Source organism: Triticum urartu, chromosome 2A (genome assembly GCF_056163025.1).
Source record: "Triticum urartu cultivar PI428250 chromosome 2A, HENAU_Tu73, whole genome shotgun sequence".
NCBI lineage: Eukaryota > Viridiplantae > Streptophyta > Magnoliopsida > Poales > Poaceae > Triticum > Triticum urartu.
In genome coordinates this window covers 374,788,295-374,810,677 of record NC_141874.1, presented here as the reverse complement: position 1 = coordinate 374,810,677, position 22,383 = coordinate 374,788,295, and the positions used below count along the sequence as shown (strand labels likewise).

The 22,383-nt window shown below is 42.3% G+C and overlaps 1 protein-coding gene across 1 annotated transcript in view; it reads right to left on the bottom strand.

Annotated features, from left to right (window-relative positions):
• The window catches only part of LOC125536035 (uncharacterized), a 36,166-nt gene extending 14,769 nt beyond the window's left edge, over positions 1-21,397 (bottom strand). The window contains exons 1-3 of the mRNA XM_048699109.2: positions 21,233-21,397; positions 20,901-21,140; positions 2,974-3,138 (exon numbers count right to left, since the gene is read on the bottom strand). Coding sequence (XP_048555066.2) covers positions 2,974-3,138; positions 20,901-21,140; positions 21,233-21,397 — 570 coding nt within the window. The remainder of the gene's footprint in view (positions 1-2,973; positions 3,139-20,900; positions 21,141-21,232) is intronic.
• Positions 21,398-22,383: the final 986 nt, after the last annotated feature.

The window sequence follows — 22,383 nt, the reverse complement described above, 5'->3', positions numbered from 1 at the left end:
GAAAAGGACTAAGGATATGTTTCTCGTTTATGGAGGTGACAAAGAGCTCATCGTAAACGGTTACGTCGATGCAAGCTTTGACACTGATCCGGATGACTCTAAGTCACAAACCGGATACGTATTTTTATTAAATGGTGGAGCTGTCAATTGGTGCAGTTCCAAGCAGAGCGTTGTGGCGGGATCTACATGTGAAGGGGAGTACATAGCTGCTTCCGAAGCAGCAAATGAAGGAGTCTAGATGAAGGAGTTCATATCCGATCTAGGTGTCATACCTAGTGCATCGGGTCCAATGAAAATCTTTTGTGACAATACTGGTGCAATTGCCTTGGCAAAGGAATCCAGATTTCACAAGAGAACCAAGCATATCAAGAGACGCTTCAATTCCATCCGCGATCAAGTCAAGGAGGGAGACATAGAGATTTGCAAGATACATACGGATCTGAATGTTGCAGACCCGTTGACTAAGCCTCTCTCATGAGCAAAACATGATCAGCACCAAGACTCCATGGGTGTTAGAATCATTACAATGCAATCTAGATTATTGACTCTAGTGCAAGTGGGAGACTGAAGGAAATATGCCCTAGAGGCAATAATAAAGTTGTTATTTATATTTCCTTATATCATGATAAATGTTTATTATTCATGCTAGAATTGTATTAACCGGAAACTTAGTACACGTGTGAATACATAGACAAACAGAGTGTCACTAGTATGGCTCTACTTGACTAGCTCGTTGAATCAATGATGGTTATGTTTCCTGACCATAGACAAGAGTTGTCACTTGATTAACGAGATCACATCATTAGAGAATGATGTGATTGACTTGACCCATCCGTTAGCTTAGCACGATGATCGTTTAGTTTACTGCTATTGCTTTCTCCATAACTTATACATGTTCCTATGACTATGAGATTATGCAACTCCCGAATACCGGAGAACACTTAGTGTGCTGAAAAATGTCACAACGTAACTGGGTGACTATAAATATGCTCTACATGTGTCTCCGATGGTGTTTGTTGAGTTGGCATAGATCGATGTCACTCCGTGTATCGGAGAGGTATCTCTGGGCCCTCTCGGTAATGCACATCACTGTAAGCCTTACAAGCAATCTGACTAATGAGTTAGTTACGGGATGTATTTATTACGGAACGAGTAAAGAGACTTGCCGGTAACGAGATTGAACTAGGTATGATGATACCGATGATCGAATGTCGGGCAAGTAACATACCGATGACAAAGGAAACAACGTATGTTGTTCTGGCAGACTAAGGCATAGCCTAGTGGTGGGAAGGGGCTGATGCCTTCCCACCCACCCAGGTTTAAGGCATGGTACTTGCAAATTGGGGTTTGTTGCACCAATTATACTGTAGGGGGTTCCCTTATAGTCTTGCGGTCAAAAAAGCATGTTGTTGTGCGGTTTGACCGATAAAGATCTTCGTAGAATATGTAGGAACCAATATGAGCATCTAGGTTCCTCTATTGGTTATTGACCCGAGATGAGTCTCGGTCATGTCTACATAGTTCTCGAACCCGTAGGGTCCGCACGCTTAACGTTCAGTGACGATCGGTATTATGAGTTTATGTGTTTTGATGTACCGAAGGTAGTTCGGAGTCCCGGATTTGATCACGGACATGACGAGGAGTCTGGAAATGGTCGAGACATAAATATTGATATATTAGAAGCCTATGTTTGGACATCGGAATGGTTCCCGATGAGTTCGGGCATTTTCCGGAGTACGGGAGGTTACCGCAACCCCCCGGGGAGTATATGGGCCTTATTGGGCCTTAGTGGAATAGAGGAGAGGAATGAAAAAGGTGGGAGGCGCGCCCCCCAAGCCCAATCCGAATTGGGTGCCCCCCCTTCCTTCCTTCTCTCCTCCCCTTCCTTCTCTCCTCCCCTTCCTTCTCTCCTACTCCTACTACTTCGAAGGGGGGAATCCTACTCCCGGTGGGAGTAGGACTCCCCTAGGGCGTGCCATAGAGGGCCGGCCCTCCCCCCTCCTCCACTCCTTTATATACGTGGGAGGGGGAACCCCATAGACACACAAGTTGATCATTGTCTTAACCGTGTGCTTCGGCGAAGCGCTGTTCCGGTAGCTTCATCATCACCGTCATCACGGCGTCATGCTGACGAAACTCTCCCTCGACACTCAGCTGGATCTAGAGTTCGTGGGACGTCACTGAGCTGAACGTGTGCAGATCACGGAGGTGACGTACCTTCAGTGCTAGGATCGGTCGGATCGTGAAGACGTTCGACTACATCAACCGCCTTGTCATAACGCTTCCGCTTACGGTCTATGAGGGTATGTAGTCAACACTCTTCCCCTCTTGTTGCTATGCATCACCTAGATAGATCTTACGTGTGCGTAGGAAATTTTTGAAATTACTGCATTCCCCAACACCTTCTCCAGGGGTATGCGGAGACGACCTTGATGGGGTGGCCTTGGAAGTAGTGGTGCAGTTTCCTGGAGCCAACGAGTAGCATGAGTAGGAGCTTCTGTGGCATGGGGTAGCATGCGCGCGCGTCACGTAGCACCGTGCTGATGAAGTACACATGGTGCTCGACGAGGGAAGAGGTGTTGACGACGCCCCGCTCCGCTGTGGACGAGGGGGCCTTGGGAGCCTTGACGTCCGTTGGCGTGGTCGAGGCTTCGGGGTCGCCATCCTAAGGTGGAGATGGCGTGATCGTACGCAGGGCGCTACGCCACGCACCCGCACCGGCGCGCTCCTCCCTGAGTGCCACGAGCGCTGCGCTAGCTGAGTGGGGCGTCGCGGTCAGGTAAAGCAGCAAGGGCTCAAGAGGACGAGGCGCCACCATCACCAGCGGGCTCGTGAGATACCTCTTGAGGTCTTGGAAGGCTGCCTCGCCTCTGGAGTCCACTCGAAGGGGCCCTTCTTCTTCATCAGCTTGAAGAACGAAAGGGCGCGCTCGCCAAGCTTGGAGATGAAGAGGCCCAACGAGGTTACTCAGACCGTGAGCTTCTGCATCTCCTTGAGGGTCTGCGGCGTGCTCATCCTTTCTATTGCCTTGGCCTTCTCGGGGTTAGCCTCGATCCCCGTGTGCGACACCAGGAAGCCTAGCAACTTGCCGTACGGGACACCGAACATGCATTTCTCCAGATTGAGCCACAGGTTTACCTAGCGCAGGTTGGCAAATGTTTCATCCAGGTCCTTGATACGTCCATTTTGCATCATGCTTTTATATCGATATTTATTGCATTATGGGATGTTATTACACATTATGTCACAATAATTATGCCTATTCTCTCTTATTTTACAAGGTTTACATAAAGAGGGAGAATGCTGGCAGCTGGAATTCTGGGCTGGAAAAGGTGCAAATATTAGAGACCTATTCTACACAGCTCCAAAAGTCCTGAAACTTCACGGAAGTTATTTCCAGAATATATAAAAATACTGAGTGCAAGAAGTACCACAGGGGGGCCACCCACCAGCCACGAGAATGGGGGACGCGCCCTACCCCCTGGGCGCGCCCCCTGCCTCGTGGGCCCCCTGCCTCGTGGGCCCCCTGGTGGCCCTCTGATGCCCATCTTCTGCTATATGGAGTCTTTCGTCAAGGAAAAATCATAAGCAAGCTTTCGGGACGAGACTCCGCCGCCATGAGGCGGAACCTTGGCGGAACCAATCTAGGGCTCTGGCAGAGCTGTTCTACCGGGGACACTTCCCTCCGGGAGGGGGAAATCATGACCATCGTCATCACCAACGATCCTCTCATCGGGAGGGGATCAATCTCCATCAAAATCTTCACCAGCACCATCTCATCTCAAACCCTAGTTCATCTCTTGTATCCAATCTTTGTATCCAAACCTCAGATTGATACCTGTGGGTTGCTAGTAGTGTTGATTACTCCTTGTAGTTGATGCTAGTTGGTTTACTTGGTGGAAGATCATATGTTCAGATCCATTATGCATATTTATACCCCTCTGATTATGAACATGAATATGGTTTGTGAGCGTTTGTTCCTGAGGACATGGGAGAAGTCTTGCTATTAGTAGTCATGTGAATTTGGTATTCGTTCGATATTTTGATGAGATGTATGTTGTCATCCCTCTAGTGGTGTCATGTGAACATCGACTACATGACACTTCACCATTGTTTGGGCCTAGAGGGAGGCATTGGGAAGTAATAAGTATATGATGGGTTGCTAGAGTGGCATAAGCTTAAACCCTAGTTTGTGTGTTGCTTCGTAAGGGGCTGATTTGGATCCATATGTTTCATGCTATGGTTAGGTTTACCCTAATACTTATGTTGTAGTTGAGGATGCTTGCAATGGGGGTTAATCATAAGTGGGATGCTTGTCCAAGTAAGGATAGTACCCAAGCACCGGTCCACCCACATATCAAATTATCAAAGTACCGAACGCGAATCATATGAACGTGATGAAAACTAGCTTGACGATAATTCCCATGTGTCCTCGGGAGCGCTTTCCTTCATATAAGAGTTTGTCTAGGCTTGTCCTTTGCTACAAAAAGGATTGGTCCATCTTGCTGCACCTTATTTACTTTTATTACTTGCTACTCGTTACAAATTACCTTATCACAAAACTATCTGTTACTGATAATTTCAGTGCTTGCACAGAATACCTTGCTGAAACCCGCTTATCATTTCCTTCTGCTCCTCGTTGGGTTCGACTTTCTTACTTATAGAAAAGGCTATGATAGATCCCCTACACTTGTGGGTCATCAAGACTCTTTTTTGGCGTCGTTTCCAGGGAGTGAAGCGCCTTTGGTAGGTGGAATTTGGTAAGAAAAACTGTTATATAGTGTGCTGAAATTTACTGTCACTTGTTACTATGGAAAGTAATCCTTTGAGGGCTTGTTCGGGGTATCTTCACCCCGACCGGTAGAGAAAATAGTTGCTCCTCAACCTACTGAACCTACTGAAAATGTTTACTTTGAAATTCCTTCGGGTATGATAGAGAAACTGCTAGCTAATCCTTTTGCAGGAGATGGAACATTGCATCCCGACTTACACTTAATCTATGTTGATGAAGTTTCTGGATTATTTAAGCTTGCAGGTATGCCCGATGATGTTATCAAGAAGAAGGTCTTCCCTTTATCTTTGAAGGGAGGTGCATTGACATGGTATAGGCTATGTGATGATATGGGATCATGGGACTACAAACGGTTGAAAGTGGAATTTCATCAGAAGTTTTATCCTATGCATCTTGTTCATCGTGATCGTAATTATATATATAATTTTTGGCCTCACGGAGGAGAAAGAATCGCTCAAGCTTGGGGTAAGGCATAAGTCAATGTTATATTCATGCCCCAATCATGAGCTCTCAAGAGAAATGATTATTCAAAAAATTTATGCTCGGCTTTCTGACAACAATCATTCCATGCTTGATACTTCTTGTATTGGTTCCTTTATGATGAAGACTATTGAATTCAAATGGAATTTATTGGAGAGAATTAAATGCAACTCTGGAGATTGGGATCTCGACGAAGGTAAGGAGTCAGGTATACCACCTAAGTTTGATTGTGTTAAATCTTTTATGGATACAGATGTTTTTCGTAAATTTAGCACTAAATATGAACTTGACTCTGAGATAGTAGCTTCTTTCTGTGAATCCTTTGCTACTCATGTTGATCTCCCTAAGGAGAAGTGGTTTAAATATAATCCTCCCATTGAAACAAAAGTAGTTGCACCTATTAAAGTTGAAGAAAAAACTATCACTTATGATGATCTTATTGTTCCCACTGCTTATGTTGAGAAACCACCTTTCCCTGTTAGAATAAAGGATCATGCTAAAGTTTCAACTGTAGTAAAAAAAGTGATATTAGGACACACAAACCCCCTGAGCAAGTTAAAGTTGAACCTAATATTGCTATGGTAAAAGATCTCTTGGCCCATAATATCGATGGGCATGTTATTTATTTCTGTGATGAGACTGCTAGAATTGCTAAACTTGGCGCTAAAGATAAACATAGACCTGTGGTAGGCATGCCTGTTACTTCTATTAAAATAGGAGATCATTGTTATCATGGCTTGTGTGATATGGGTGCTAGTGCTAGTGCAATACCTATTTCCTTATACAAATAAATTATGCATGATATTGCACCAGCTGAGATAGAAGATATCGATGTTACCATTAAGCTTGCTAATAGAGATACTATTTCACCAATTGGGATTGTTAGAGATGTTGAAGTCTTGTGTGGGAAGGTTAAATACCCTGCTGATTTTCTTGTTCTTGGTTCCCCACAAGATAGCTTTTGTCCCATTATATTTGGTAGACCCTTCTTGAATACTGTTAATGCTAAGATAGACTGCAATAAGGATATTGTTTCTATTGGTTTAGGGGATATGTCTCATGAGTTTAATTTTGCTAAGTTCCGTAGACAACCCCGTGATGAGGAATTGCCTAGTAAAGATGAAATTATTGGTCGTGCTTCTATTGTCGTGCCTCCTACTGATCCTTTAGAACAATATTTGCTAGACCATGAAAATGATATGTTTATGAATGAAAGAAGGGAAATAGATGAAGTATTCTTTAAACAGGGACCTATTCTGAAACACAACTTGCCTGTTGAAATCCTAGGGGATCCTCCTCCATCCAAGGGTGATCCCGTGTTTGAGCTTAAACCATTACCTGATACCCTTAAATATGCTTATCTTGATGAAAAGAAGATCTATCTTATTATTATTAGTGCTAACCTTTCTGAGCATGAAGAAGAAAAATTATTGAAAACTCTGAAGAAGCACCGTGCTGCTATTGGATATACTCTTGATGATCTTAAGGGCATTAGTCCCACTCTATGTCAACACAAAATAAATTTGGAGAAAGACGCCAAACCAGTTATTGATCACCAACGACGGCCGAATCCTAAGATTAAAGAAGTGGTAAGAAAGGAAATTTTAAAGCTCCTTGAGGCAGGTATAATTTATCCTATTGCTGATAGTCAGTGGGTAAGTCCTGTCCATTGTGTCCCTAAGAATGGAGGTATTACTGTTGTTCCTAATGATAAAGATGAATTGATTCCGCAAAGAATTATTACAGGTTATAGGATGGTAATTGATTTCCGCAAATTAAATAAAGCTACAAAAAAAGATCATTACCCCTTACTTTTTATTGATCAAATGCTAGAAAGATTATCTAAACATACACATTTTTGCTTTCTAGATGGTTACTCTGGTTTCTCTCAAATACCTGTGTCAGCTGATGTCAAGCAAAGACCACTTTTACTTACCCTTTCGGTACTTTTGCTTATAGACGTATGCCTTTTGGTTTATGTAATGCACCTGCTACCTTTCAAAGATGCATGATGGCTATATTTTCTGACTTTTGTGAAAAGATATGTGAGGTTTTCATGGACGATTTCTCCTATGGATCCTCTTTTGATGATTGCTTGAGCAACCTTGATCGAGTTTTGCAGAGATGTGAAGAAACTAATCTTGTTCTGAATTGGGAGAAATGCCACTTTATGGTTAATGAAGGTATTGTCTTGGGGCATAAACTTTCTGAAAGAGGCATTGAAGTTGATAAAGCTAAAGTTGATGCTATTGAAAAGATGTCGTGCCCCAAGGACATCAAAGGTATAAGAAGTTTCCTCGGCCATGCTGGTTTTTATAGGAGGTTCATTAAGGACTTCTCAAAAATTTCTCGGCCTCTGACTAACCTATTACAAAAAGATATTCCTTTTGTCTTTGATGATGATTGCATAGAATCATTTGAAATACTTAAGAAAGCATTGATTTCTGCACCTATTGTTTAGCCACCTGATTGGAGTTTACCCTTTGAAATTATGTGTGATGCTAGTGATTATGCTGTAGGTGTTGTTCTAGGGAAAAGAGTTGATAAGAAATTAAATGTTATTCAATATGCTAGTAAAACTCTAGACAATGCCTAGAGAAATTATGCTACCACTGGAAAAGAAATTTTAGCAGTTGTTTTTGCTTGTGATAAGTTCAGACCTTATATTCTTGATTCTAAAGTAACTATTCACACTGATCATGCTGCTATTAAATACCTTATGGAAAAGAAAGATGCTAAACCTAGACTTATTAGATGGGTTTTCTTGCTACAAGAATTTGATTTGCATATTATTGATAGAAAGGGAGCTGAGAACCCCGTTGCAGACAACTTGTCTAGGTTAGAGAATGTTCTTGATGACCCACTACCTATTGATGATAGCTTTACTGATGAAAAATTAAATGTCATAAATGCTTCTCGTACTGCTCCATGGTATGTTGATTATGCTAATTATATTGTTGCTAAATTTATACCACCTAGTTTCACATACGAGCAAAAGAAAAAGTTCTTCTATGATTTGAGACATTACTTTTGGGATGACCCACATCTTTATAAACAAGGAGTAGATGGTATTATTAGATGATGTGTACCTGAGCATGAACAGGAACAGATCCTATGCAAGTGTCACTCTGAGGCTTATGGAGGACACCATGCTGGAGATAGAACTGCACATAAGGTATTGCAATCCGGTTTTTATTGGCCTACTCTCTTCAAGGATGCCCGTAAGTTTGTCTTGTCTTGTGATGAATGTCAAAGAATTGGTAATATCAGTAGACGTCAAGAAATGCCTATGAATTATTCACTTGTTATTGAACCATTTGATGTGTGGGGCTTTGATTATATATGACCTTTTCCTTCCTCTAACGAGTATGCACATATTTTAGTCGATGTTGATTATGTTACTAAGTGGGTAGAAGCTATTCCAACTAGTAGTGCTAATCATAACACCTCTATTAAGATTCTTAAAGAAGTTATTTTCCCGAGGTTTGGAGTCCCTAGATATTTAATGACTAATGGAGGTTCACATTTTATTCATGGTGCCTTTCGTAAAATGCTTGCTAGTATGACGTTAATCATAGAATTGCATCTCCTTATCACCCATAGTCTAGTGGTCAAGTAGAATTGAGTAACAAACTGTTAATAGATCTAGAAAGAATTGGTCCAAGAAACTTGATGATGCATTATGGGCCTATAGAACTGCATATAAAAATCCTATGGGTATGTCTCCGTATAAAATGGTTTATGGTAAAGCATGTCACTTACCTCTTGAATTAGAACGTAAGGAATATTGGGCTATTAAAGAGCTCAACTATGACTTCAAACTTGCTGGTGAGAAGAGGCTTTCTGACATTAGCTCACTCAATGAATGGAGAACCCAGGCTTATGAAAATGCCAAGCTGTTTAAAGAAAAAGTTAAAAGATGGCATAACAAAAGGATACAAAAGCGTGAGTTTAATGTAGGTGATTATGTATTTCTATACAACTCTCATTTAAGATTTTTTGCAGGCAAACTCCTCTCTAAATGGGAAGGTCCTTACGTTATCAAGGAGGTCTATCGCTCCGGTGCCATAAAAATCAACAACTTCGAAGGCACAAATCCGAGGGTGGTGAACGGTCAAAGAATCAAACATTATATCTCAGGTAATCCTATAAATGTTGAAACTAATATTATTGAAACCGTAACCCCGGAGGAATACATAAGGGACACTTTCCGGAATGTTTCAGACTCCGAAAAGGAATAGGTACGTGGTACGGTAAGTAAACCGACTCCAAAATAGTTCTAACGGCATTTTTTCTCCATTTTGGAATATTTAGAAAAATAGGAAAATAAGAAGCAAACCAGAAAGGACACGAGGCTTCCACGAGGGTGGAGGGCACGCCCCCTGCCTTGTGGGCACCTCGTGTGCTCTCCGGACTCCGTTTTCTTGCATGATACTTCTTTTGGTCGGTATAAATTCATTATATAATCTCCCGAAGGATTTGACCACTGTATCACGCAAATATCTCTTGTCTTTGTTTCGAGCTGTTTTTCTGTTAGATCTAGGTCGTCATGTCGTCTTCAAGTGCCCCCAAGGACAAGTTCTTCGAGAAGGTCATCAACCCCTACCTCGCGGACATGCTGCAACACCCTCAAACCATTGAGATGCGTGAGGGGTTGTTGTACATCCGCGATGTTGAGGGACCAAGGAGGACCGAAAGCATGGAGGCAAGGCTCAAGGCATTGGAGCAACAAGTTTTCAAGTGTCAGGAGATGGTGGATGATACGTCTCCATCGTATCTATAATTTTTGATTGTTCGATGCCAATATTCTACAGCTTTCATATACTTTTGGCAACTTTTTATACTATTTTTGGGACTAACATATTGATCCAGTGCCCAGTGCCAGTTCCTGTTTGTTGCATGTTTTTTGTTTCGCAGAATATCCATATCAAACGGATTCCAAACGGGATAAAAACTGACAAAGATTTTTTTTGGAATATATATGATTTTTGGGAAGAAAAATCCACGCGAGACGATGCCTGAGGGGGCCACGAGGCAGGGGGCGCGCCCCTGACCCTCGTGGCCACCCCGTAAGGCCGTTGATGCCCTTCTTTCGCCGCAAGAAAGATAATATATGGATAGAGATCGTGTTAAAATTTCAGCCCAGCCGGAGTTACGGATCTCCGGAAATATAAGAAACGGTGAAAGGGTAGAATCTGAGAACACAGAAACAGAGAGAGACAGAGAGACAGATCCAATCTCGGAGGGGCTCTCGCCCCTCCCACGCCATGGAGGCCAAGGACCAGAGGGGAAACCCTTCTCCCATCTAGGGAGGTGGTCAAGGAAGAATAAGACGAAGGGCCCCCCTCTCCCCTTCTCTTCCGGTGGCGCCGGAACGCTGCCGTGGCCATCATCATCACCGCAATCTTCACCAACAACTTCACCGCCATCACCACCAACTCTTCCCCCTCTATGCAGCGGTGTAACCCCTCTCTTACCCGCTGTAATCTCTACTTAAACATGGTGCTCAATGCTATATATTATTTCCCAATGATGTATGGCTATCCTATGATGTTTGAGTAGATCCGTTTTGTCCTATGGGTTATTTGATGATAAAGATTGGTTTGAGTTGCATGTTTTATTATTGGTGTTGTCCTATGGTGCTCTCCGTGTCGCGCAAGCGTGAGGGATCCCCGTTGTAGGGTGTTGCGATACGTTCATGATTCGCTTATAGTGGGTTGTGTGAGTGACTGAAACACAAACCCGAGTAAGGGGGTTGTTGCGTATGGGGTAAAGAGGACTTGATGCTTTAATGCTATGGTTGGGTTTTATCTTAATGATCTTTAGTAGTTGCGGATGCTTGCTAGAGTTCCAATCATAAGTGCATATGATCCAAGTAGAGAAAGTATGTTAGCTTATGCCTCTCCCTCATATAAAATTGCAATAATGATTATCGGTCTAGTTATCGATTGCCTAGGGACAAATAACTTTCTCGTAACAAAAAGCTCTTTACTAAAACTAACTTAGTTGTGTCTTTACCTAAACAGCCCTACTTTTTATTTACATAATCTTTATTATCTTGCAAACCTATCCAACAACACCTACAAAGTACTTCTAGTTTCATACTTGTTCTAGGTAAAGCGAACGTCAAGCGTGCGTAGAGTTGTATCGGTGGTCGATAGAACTTGAGGGAATATTTTTTCTGCCTTTAGCGCCTCGTTGTGTTCGACACTCTTACTTATCGAAAATTGTGGTGATTCCCTATACTTGTGGGTTATCAAGACCTTTTTCTGGCGCCGTTTTTTTAAACCTTTTTCTGGCGCCGTTGCCGGGGAGCCATAGCGTGGGGTGAATATTCTCGTGTGTGCTTTTTTGCTTTATCACTAAGTAATTTTTATTTGCTGTTCTTAGTTGTTCTTTATCTTTAGTTATGGATATGGAACATGGAATACCAAAAAAATTAGGTGTACTTGCTACTCATGGAGATGGGGGGCCTCCTAAAACCCTCGATGCTGGTTATGTGAAAGATATTATGTACTACTTTAATAATCCTGAGAAAACCCCATTCAATTATGTAATGGGGGTAATGTTGGATCAACGTGAATACTTTAGGGATTACCACTTGACACAAAAAGGGAAACTATTATGGGATCAAATTCATATATCGAATTGGTATGCTAGGCAACTATGCTTGAGATATGATTATACTTGTTGCTCTAGGATGAAGGCTCCACACCTTCCATTTTTATGCGAATTTAATGATAATAGAACCTTAGCTTCTTATGCTAATGGTATATATGATTACTATGATGTGGAACAAATAGAAGAATTTTTTGCTTTTATGGGTGCTTATGAACTTGAATCTATGTTTAAAGAGTTTGAAGATTTTGATGATGATGTTTGTAGGCCTGAAAATTTAGCTATCCTAAAATATTGCTATGATAATTATGAATATAATTCCCATATTAGTGCGCTTATTGAGAAAGTCTCCGCTCTCCAAGAAGAGACTAATATTTTGCAGGAATCTATGGAAGAAGAAGTTGATGAAACTGTGAGCTCATTGGATGAAAAAGATGAGGAGGAGAGCGAAGAACAAAAGGAGGAAGAGAGGATTAATCACCCGTGCCCACCTTCTAATGAGAGTAACTCTTCAACTCATACATTGTTTAATTTCCCTTCATGCTTACCGAAGGATGAGTGATATGATAATTGCTATGATCCCGTTGATTCTTTTGAAATATCCCTTTTTGATGATGCTTTGTATGCTTGTGGCCAAGATGCCAATATGAATTATGCTTATGAAGATGAACTTGCTATAGTTCCTTATGTTAAACATGAAATTGTTGCTATTGCACCCACGCATGATAGTCCTATTATCTTTTTGAATTCTCCCAACTACACTATATCGGAGAAGTTTACCCTTATTAAGGATTATATTGATGGGTTGCCTTATACCGTTGCACATGATGATTTTGATGAATATAATATGCATGTGCTTGCTGCTCCTACTTGCAATTATTATGAGAGAGGAACTATATCTCCACCTCTCTATGTTTCCAATATGATAAAATTGCAAGAAACTGTGTATACTATGCATTGGCCTTTACTATGTGTGCATGAATTGTTTTTTTATGACATGCCGATGCATAGGAAGAGAGTTAGACTTTGTAGTTACATGATATATGTTTCTTTGTGCTCACTACTAAATAACAAATCATTGTTAATTAAAATTGGCTTTGATATACCTTGGGATCCGGGTGGATTCACTACTTGAGCACTATATGCCTAGCTTAATGGCTTTAAAGAAAGCGCTGCCAAGGAGACAACCCGGAAGTTTTAGAGAGTCATTTATTTATGTTGAGTGCTTTCATATAGTTTAAAAACAACAAAAATAAAGAGGGGAACCCAAAACTTCTTCAAAAAGGAAAGTGAAAGTGAGAAAGACAAGCATTGTTGAAGTGGGAGAGCTCCTTGAACTTTGTTCATGCTCGCGGCAACTTTGTGAATATTGATTACAGAAACTTTTCAACAAAAATAATTATACCCTTGTACAACTCCATTGTATTATAAAAATAATGTGCCAAGGTTTGCCTTTAGGATGTTTACATTTGCTTGATGGTTTGTACGGTGCAGGACAGAAACTTTGGCTGTAGTGCGCGATTTTACATTTTTAGTTGGACCGTCAAACGGTTCTGATTCTTTTTGCACTGTATTCCTATACGAATTTTTTATTTTTCCTAATTTTTGCAGAATTTTTCAAGTATCAGAAGTATGGTGAATGTTCAGATTATTACAGACGTTCTGTTTTAGACAGATTCTGTTTTTGATGCATAGTTTGCTTGTTTTGATGAAACTATCAATTTATATCAGTGGATTAAGCCATGAAAAAGTTATATTACAGTAGACATAATGCAAAAACAAAATATGAATTGGTTTGCAACAGTACTTAGAGTAGTGATTTGCTTTATTATACTAACGGATCTTACCGAGTTTTCTGTTGAAGTTTTGTGTGGATGAAGTGTTCGATGATCGAGAAGGTCTCGATGTGAGAATAAGGAAGAGAGGCAAGAGATCAAGCTTGGGTATTCCCGAGGCACCCCAAGTAAATATTCAAGGAGACTCAAGCGTCTAAGCTTGGGGATGCCCCGGAAGGCATCCCCTCTTTCTTCAACAAATATCGGTATATTTTCAGATTTGTTTCATTCATGTGATATGTGCAAATCTTGGAGCGTCTTTTGCATTTAGTTTTCATTTTTTTTCTTTTATGCACCATGCTGGTATGAGAAAGTCCTTGTTTGATTTATAGAATGCTCTATGCACTTCACTTATATCTTTTGAGTATGGCCTTATAGAATGCTTCATGTGCTTCACTTATATCATTTGAAGTTTGGATTGCCTGTTTCTCTTTACATAGAAAACCGCCATTTATAGAATGCTTTTTTGCTTCACTTATATTTGTTAGAGCGTGGGCATATCTTTTGTAGAAAGAATTAAACTCTCTTGCTTCACTTATATCTATTTAGAGAGATGACAGGAACTGGTCATTTACATGGTTAGTCATAAAATCCTACATAAAACTTGTAGATCACTGAATATGATATGTTTGATTCCTTGCAATAGTTTTGCGATATAAAGATGGTGATATTAGAGTCATTCTAGTGGGTAGTTGTGGATTAGTAGAAATACTTGTGTTGAGGTTTGTGATTCCCGTAGCATGCACGTATGGTGAACCGTTATGTAACGAAGTTAGAGCATGAGGTATTTATTGATTGTCTTCCTTATGAGTGGCGGTCGGGGACGAGCGATGGTATTTTCCTACCAATCTATCCCCCTAGGGGAATGCGTAGTAGTACTTTGCTTCGAGGGCTAATAAAATTTTGCAATAAGTATGTGAGTTCTGTATGACTAATGTTGACTCCATGGATTATACGCACTCTCACCCTTCCATCATTGCTAGCCTCTTCGGTACCATGCATTGCCCTTTCTCACCTCGAGAGTTGGTGCAAACTTCGCCGGTGCATCAAAACCCCGTGATATGATATGCTCTGTCACACATAAGCCTCCTTATCTTCCTCAAAACAACCACCATACCTACCTATCATGGCATTTCCATAGTCATTCTGAGATATATTGCCATGCAATTTCCATCATCATCATATACATGACTTGAGCATTCATTGTCATATTGCTTTGCATGATCGTAAGATAGCTAGCATGATGTCTTCATGGCTTGTCCTTTTTTTGATGTCATTGCTACGCTAGATCACTGCACATCCCGGTACACCGCCGGAGGCATTCATATAGAGTCATATCTTTGTTCTAGATATCGAGTTGTAATATTGAGTTGTAAGTAAATAAAAGTGTGATGATCATCATTATTAGAGCATTGCCCCAAAAAAGAGAGTCCAAAGAAGCCTAAATAAAAAAGGGGGCCAAGAAGCCCACGCAAAAAAGAAAAGAAAAGGGGGCAATGTTACTATCATTTTACCACACTTGTGCTTCAAAGTAGCACCATGTTCTTCATATAGAGAGTCTCTTGAGTTATCACTTTCATATACTAGTGGGAATTTTCATTATAGAACTTGGCTTGTATATTCCAACGATGGGCTTCCTCAAATGCCCTAGGTCTTCATGAGCAAGCAAGTTGGATGCACACCCACTTAGTTTCAGTTTGAGCTTTCATATACTTATAGCTCTAGTGCATCCGTTGCATGGCAATCCCTACTCACTCACATTGATATCTATTGATGGGCATCTCCATAGCCCGTGGATACGCCTAGTTGATGTGAGACTATCTTCTCCTTTTTGTCTTCTCCACAACCACCATTCTATTCCACCTATAGTGCTATATCCATGGCTCACGCTCATGTATTGCGTGAGGGTTGAAAATGCTGAAGTGCGTTAAAAAGTATGAACCAATTGCTCGGCTTGTCATCGGGGTTGTGTGTGATGTGAATATTTTGTGTGGTGAAGATGGAGCATAGCCAGACTATATGATTTTGTAGGGATAACTTTCTTTGGCCATGCTATTTTGAAAAGACATGATTGCTTTATTAGTAGGCTTGAAGTATTATTGTTTTTATGTCAAATGATAGACTATTGCTTTGAATAACTCGTATCTTAATATTCATGCCATTATTAGATATGTGATCAAGATCATGCTAGGTAGCATTCCACATCAAAAATTGTCTTTTTTATCATTTACCTACTCGAGGACGAGCAGGAATTAAGCTTGGGGAAGCTGATACGTCTCCGTCGTATCTATAATTTTTTATTGTTCCATGCCAATATTCTACAACTTTCATATACTTTTGGCAACTTTTTATACTATTTTTGGGACTAACATATTGATCCAGTGCCCAGTGCCAGTTCCTGTTTGTTGCATGTTTTTTGTTTCGCAGAATATCCATATCAAACGGAGTCCAAACGGGATAAAAACTGACGGAGATTTTTTTGGAATATATATGATTTTGGGGAAGAAAAATCCACGCGAGACGATGCTCGAGGGGGCCACGAGGCAGGGGGCGCGCCCCTGATCCTCGCGGCCACCCCGTAAGGCGGTTGATGCCCTTCTTCCGCAGCAAGAAAGCTAATATTCGGATAGAGATCATGTTAAAATTTCAGCCCAATCGGAGCTACGGATCTCCGGGAATATAAGAAACAGTGAAAGGGTAGAATCTGAGAACGCAGAAACAGAGAGAGACAGAGAGACAGATCCAATCTTGGAGGGGCTCTCGCCCCTCCCACACCATGGAGGCCAAGGACCAGAGGGGAAACCCTTCTCCCATCTAGGGAGGAGGTCAAGGAAGAAGAAGATGAAGGGCCCCCCTCTCCCCTTCTCTTTCAGTGGCGCCGGAACGCTGTCGTGGCCATCATCATCACCGCAATCTTCACCAACAACTTCACCGCCATCATCACCAACTCTTCCCCCCTCTATGCAGCAGTGTAACCCCTCTCTTACCCGATGTAATCTCTACTTAAACATGGTGCTCAATGCTATATATTATTTTCCAATGATGTATGGCTATCCTATGATGTTTGAGTAGATCCGTTTTGTCCTACGGGTTATTTGATGATCAAGATTGGTTTGAGTTGCATGTTTTATTATTGGTGCTGTCATATGGTGCTCTCCGTGTCGCGCAAGCGTGAGGGATCCCCGCTGTAGGGTGTTGCAATACGTTCATGATTCGCTTATAGTGGGTTGTGTGAGTGATTGAAACACAAACCCGAGTAAGGGGGTTGTTGCGTATGGGATAAAGAGGACTTGATGCTTTAATGCTATGGTTGGGTTTTACCTTAATGATCTTTAGTAGTTGCGGATGCTTGCTAGAGTTCCAATCATAAGTGCATATGATCCAAGTAGAGAAAGTATGTTAGCTTATGCCTCTCCCTCATATAAAATTGCAATAATGATTACCGGTCTAGTTATTGATTGCCTAGGGACAAATAACTTTCTCGTAACAAAAAGCTCTTTACTAAAACTAACTTAGTTGTGTCTTTACCTAAACAGCCCCTACTTTTTATTTACATAATCTTTATTATCTTGCAAACCTATCCAACAACACCTACAAAGTACTTCTAGTTTCATACTTGTTCTAGGTAAAGCGAACGTCAAGCGTGCGTAGAGTTGTATCGGTGGTCGATAGAACTTGAGGGAATATTTGTTCTGCCTTTAGCTCCTCATTGGGTTCGACACTCTTACTTATCGAAAATTGTTGCGATCCCCTATACTTGTGGGTTATCAGTGGAGCGTGGACTCGACTCCAATCACATTATGATCACAGAGTTCACCAACAAACACAAGTTGGACGTCAAAGACATTGGGGAGGCCATCTTCAAACTTCATGAGAAAATCGAGCACCTCCAAGCCCAGATCTATGACCTGCAAAATCAAAACTGTGAGTATGAATATAGATTCAAGAGAATGAGTTTGGCTGCATATCTGAGGATTCAGGAGACTCGATCATCCTTCTATGATGGTGAGCCTATGCCTTGGAAGAGGGACGACAAGCCTACATCATCAACAACTCCACCTTCTCCACCAACAAAGAAGAACTTAGTATCTGGTATGGGCACTCCCTTGGCAACTGCCAAGCTTGGGGGAGTGCCCCGGTATCGTATCACCATCACTTTTATCTTTACCGTTTTTATTAGTTTGATCCTTTTGATAATATCTTGATCTAGTAGAATAAAGTTTTAGTATGATCTAGTTGTGAGTTTTGCTTTATGATCCTTCTATGTAATCGAGTCCATGAGTTGTATATAATAAAGATTAGTGTTGAGTCAAGGGCTTGATTATTTTGCTATGATCTTAAGGGAATAAAATAAAAAGAGAAGAAATAAAAAAGAAATAAAGTGATCATATGGATCTTATGGAGAGTAATGACTTCACATATAAAGAGTATGATGAATAAAAGTTGTTGAGAGTTGACAAACATAGTTTTGGTCACCGTTGAAATTAATATGAAGTAATAAAGAAAGAGAGGTTCACATATAAATATACTATCGTGGACATCTTTTATGATTGTGAGCACTCATTAAAGTATGACATGCTAAGAGTTAGCGTTGGACAAGGAAGACAATGTAATGGGTTATGTTTTCTTACATCTGAGATAAATTATATTGTCATGGATTATCCAACATGTTGAGCTTGCCTTTCCCTCTCATGCTAGCCAATTTCTTTGCACCAAGTAGAGATGCTACTTGTGCTTCCAAATATCCCTAAACCTAGTTTTTCCATGAGAGTCCACCATATCTACCTATGGATTGAGAAAGATCCTTCAAGTAAGTTGTCATCGGTGCAAGCAATAAAAATTGCTCTCTAAATATGTATGACTTATTAGTGTGGGAGAAAATAAGCTTTATACGATCTTGTGATATGGAAGAAATAAAAGCGACGGACTGCATAATAAAGGTCCATATCAGAAGTGGCAATATAAAGTGATGTTCTTTCGCATTAAGATTTTGTGCATCCAACTATAAAAGCGCATGACAACCTCTGCTTCCCTCTGCGAAGGGCCTATCTTTTACTTTTACCTTCTACCTTACATAAGAGTCATGGTGATCTTCACCTTTCCTTTTTACATTTTATCCTTTGGCAAGCACAATATGTTGGAAAGATCCTGATATATATAGCTAATTCGATGTGAGTCTTCATGAACTATTATTGTTGACATTACCCTTGAGGTAGAACATTGGGAGGCAAAACTATAAGCCCCTATCTTTCTCTGTGTCCGATTAAAACTTCATAACCACAAATATTGCATGAGTGTTAGCAATTGTGAAAGACTAAAAGATGGTTGAGTATGTGGACTTGCTGAAAATCTCTTATATTGACTCTTTCCTATGTTATGATAAATTGAGATTGCCTCAATGACTGAGATTAGAGTTTGTTGGTTCTCAATGAAGTTTATGATTCATACTTGAAATTGTGATTGAATTGTTACTTTAGCATAAGAGATCATATGACAAAATATACATATGTTGTTGTTCTAAGAATGATCATGATGCCCTCATGTCCGTATTTTATTTTTATCGACACCTCTATCTCTAAACATGTGGACATATTTTTCGATTTCGGCTTTTGCTTGAGGACAAGCAAGGTCTAAGCTTGGGGGAGTTGATACGTCCATTTTGCATCATGCTTTTATATCGATATTTATTGCATTATGGGCTGTTATTACACATTATGTCACAATACTTATGCCTATTCTCTCTTATTTTACAAGGTTTACATAAAGAGGGAGAATGCCGGCAGCTGGAATTCTGGGCTGGAAAAGGAGCAAATATTAGAGACCTATTCTGCACAGCTCCAAAAGTCCTGAAACTTCACGAAAGTTATTTCCAGAATATATAAAAAATACTGAGTGCAAGAAGTACCAAAGGGGGGCCACCCACCAGACACGAGGGTGGGGGGCGCGCCCTACCCCCCTGGGCGCGCCCCCTGCCTCGTGGGCCCCCTGGTGGCCCTCCGATGCCCATCTTCTGCTATATGGAGTCTTTCGTCAAGGAAAAAAAATCATAAGCAAGCTTTCGGGACGAGACTCCGCCGCCACGAGGCAGAACCAATCTAGGGCTCCGGCAGAGCTGTTCTGCCGGAGACACTTCCCTCCGGGAGGGGGAAATCATCACCATCGTCATCACCAACGATCCTCTCATCAGGAGGGGGTCAATCTCCATCAACATCTTCACCAGCACCATCTCATCTCAAACCCTAATTCATCTCTTGTATCCAATCTTTGTATCCAAACCTCAGATTGGTACCTATGGGTTGCTAGTAGTGTTGATTACTCCTTGTAGTTGATGCTAGTTGGTTTACCTGGTGGAAGATCATATGTTCAGATCCATTATGCATATTAATACCCCTCTGATTATGAACATGAATATTCTTTGTGAGCGTTTGTTCCTGAGGACATGGGAGAAGTCTTGCTATTAGTGGTCATGTGAATTTGGTATTCGTTCGATATTTTGATGAGATGTATGTTGTCATCCCTCTAGTGGTGTCATGTGAACGTCAACTACATGACACTTCACCATTGTTTGGGCCTAGAGGGAGGCATTGGGAAGTAATAAGTAGATGATGGGTTGCTAGAGTGACAGAAGATTAAACCCTAGTTTATGCGTTGCTTCGTAAGGGGCTGATTTGGATCCATATGTTTCATGATATGGTTAGGTTTACCTTAATACTTCTGTTGTAGTTGCGGATGCTTGCAATAGGGGTTAATCATAAGTGGGATGCTTGTCCAAGTAAGGACAGTACCCAAGCACCGGTCCACCCACATATCAAATTATCAAAGTACCGAACGTGAATCATATGAACGTGATGAAAACTAGCTTGATGATAATTCCCATGTGTCCTCGGGAGCGCTTTCCTTCATATAAGAGTTTGTCCAGGCTTGTCCTTTGCTACAAAAAGGATTCGGCCATCTTACTGCACCTTATTTACTTTTATTACTTGCTACTCGTTACAAATTACCTTATCACAAAACTATCTGTTACCGATAATTTCAATGCTTGCAGAGAATACCTTGATGAAAACCGCTTATCATTTCCTTCTGCTTCTCGTTGGGTTCGACACTCTTACTTATCAAAAAGGCTACGATAGATCCCCTACACTTGTGGGTCATCAGTCCTCGACAAGGGTCCTTGCCTCCCGCAACTTGAACACTATGTCGTCGACGTACGCCTCGATGTTCCTTCCGAGTTGCTGGCCCAGGGCGATGTGCATCAATCGCTGGAAGGTCGCGCCGGCATTCTGCAGACCAGAGGGCATGAGGCGTAGCAGTATACCCCGCACGGGGAAAGGAAATTTTTTCTTCTCGACCTCCCGCGCCACCATCTTGATCTGGTGGTAGCCCGAGAAGGCGTCCAGGAAGCATAGCAAGTCGCACTCGACAGTGGAATGAACGATCTAGTCGATGTGTGGAAGAGGGAATGGGTCCTGAGGGCCCGGTCTTGAGAGAACAATTGTTTCTTCCTTGCCGGTGCGGCCTCCGGGATCTCCGGAGCATCTTCAACGCCTGATCGTGTGGCTGTCGTAGCCTTGAAAGCGAGCTTGAGGGCCAGGAGTGCATCCTTGGTGTCCCCCGCCACGGTGATGGTGCCACTACTTCCAGGCACCTTGATGACATTGTAGCCGGGGTGCATTGCCGCCATGAACTTAGCGAGGGCCGGATACCAAGGATGGCGTTGTATGGGAGGTCGATGCGGGCAACGTCGAAGTCGATGAGTTCGATGCGGTAGTTGTAGCGCGTGCCGAAGGTGACAGGGAGGCGGATCTGCCCCAGGGGGACAGTGGAGCCATCGCCCACCCCTGAGAAGGGCTTGGTGGGGGTGAGCTAGTCGTAAGGCACTTGAAGCAAGTCGAAGGCTTCCACGGAGAGGACATTGAGGCCAGCAACGCCGTCGATGAGGGTGCTGGTCACCGCGATATTGTTGATGGTGGGTGTGCACAACATGGGGAGCGCGCCGGCGCCAACCATGATCTTGGGGTGATCCCTGGAGTCGAAGGTGATGCCGACCTCCGGCACTGCGTGGCTTGTGGGAGTCAACTGCCGCGGCCGAGCAGCTCCCACCCAATGAAGAAGCTACTTGATGTGGCAGGCCAAGGCCGGCGCCTGCGACCCGTCGAGGATGGATGCAACAATGTGGGGCGCCGGCGCCGCGGAGCGAGGGTGAAGCGCGGTCGGCAGAGAAGCAGCCTTCGACACGCCCCTACATGGCGCGCCAAATGTCGGATTCAGGGCTCCGCAGACCCGAGAAAGGTTCAAACTCTGGGGCGTGTGCGAAGAACTCAACCTATCCAGCCTACAAGCTCGTCGCCCCACAGCCTAGCCCGATTCGCATAAGCAAGGAAGAAGATGAACACGGCAATTTACCGAGGTTCGGGCCACCTTGCGGTGTAAGACCCTACTCCTACTTTATGGTGGATTGGCCTCACAAGGGGTTGGGGATGAACTGGTACAAGGGATGAACAGCCTCGCGAGGTTAGGGTGAGGAATGAGTCGACCAGCCTCGGATCGGATCCCCCCTATGGTGGTGGCTAACCTATATTTATAGTGGCCTCGGTCCTCTTTCCCCAAAAACATAGTCGGGAAGGGATCCCACAGTGGCCAATTTGAAAGGGGACAAGT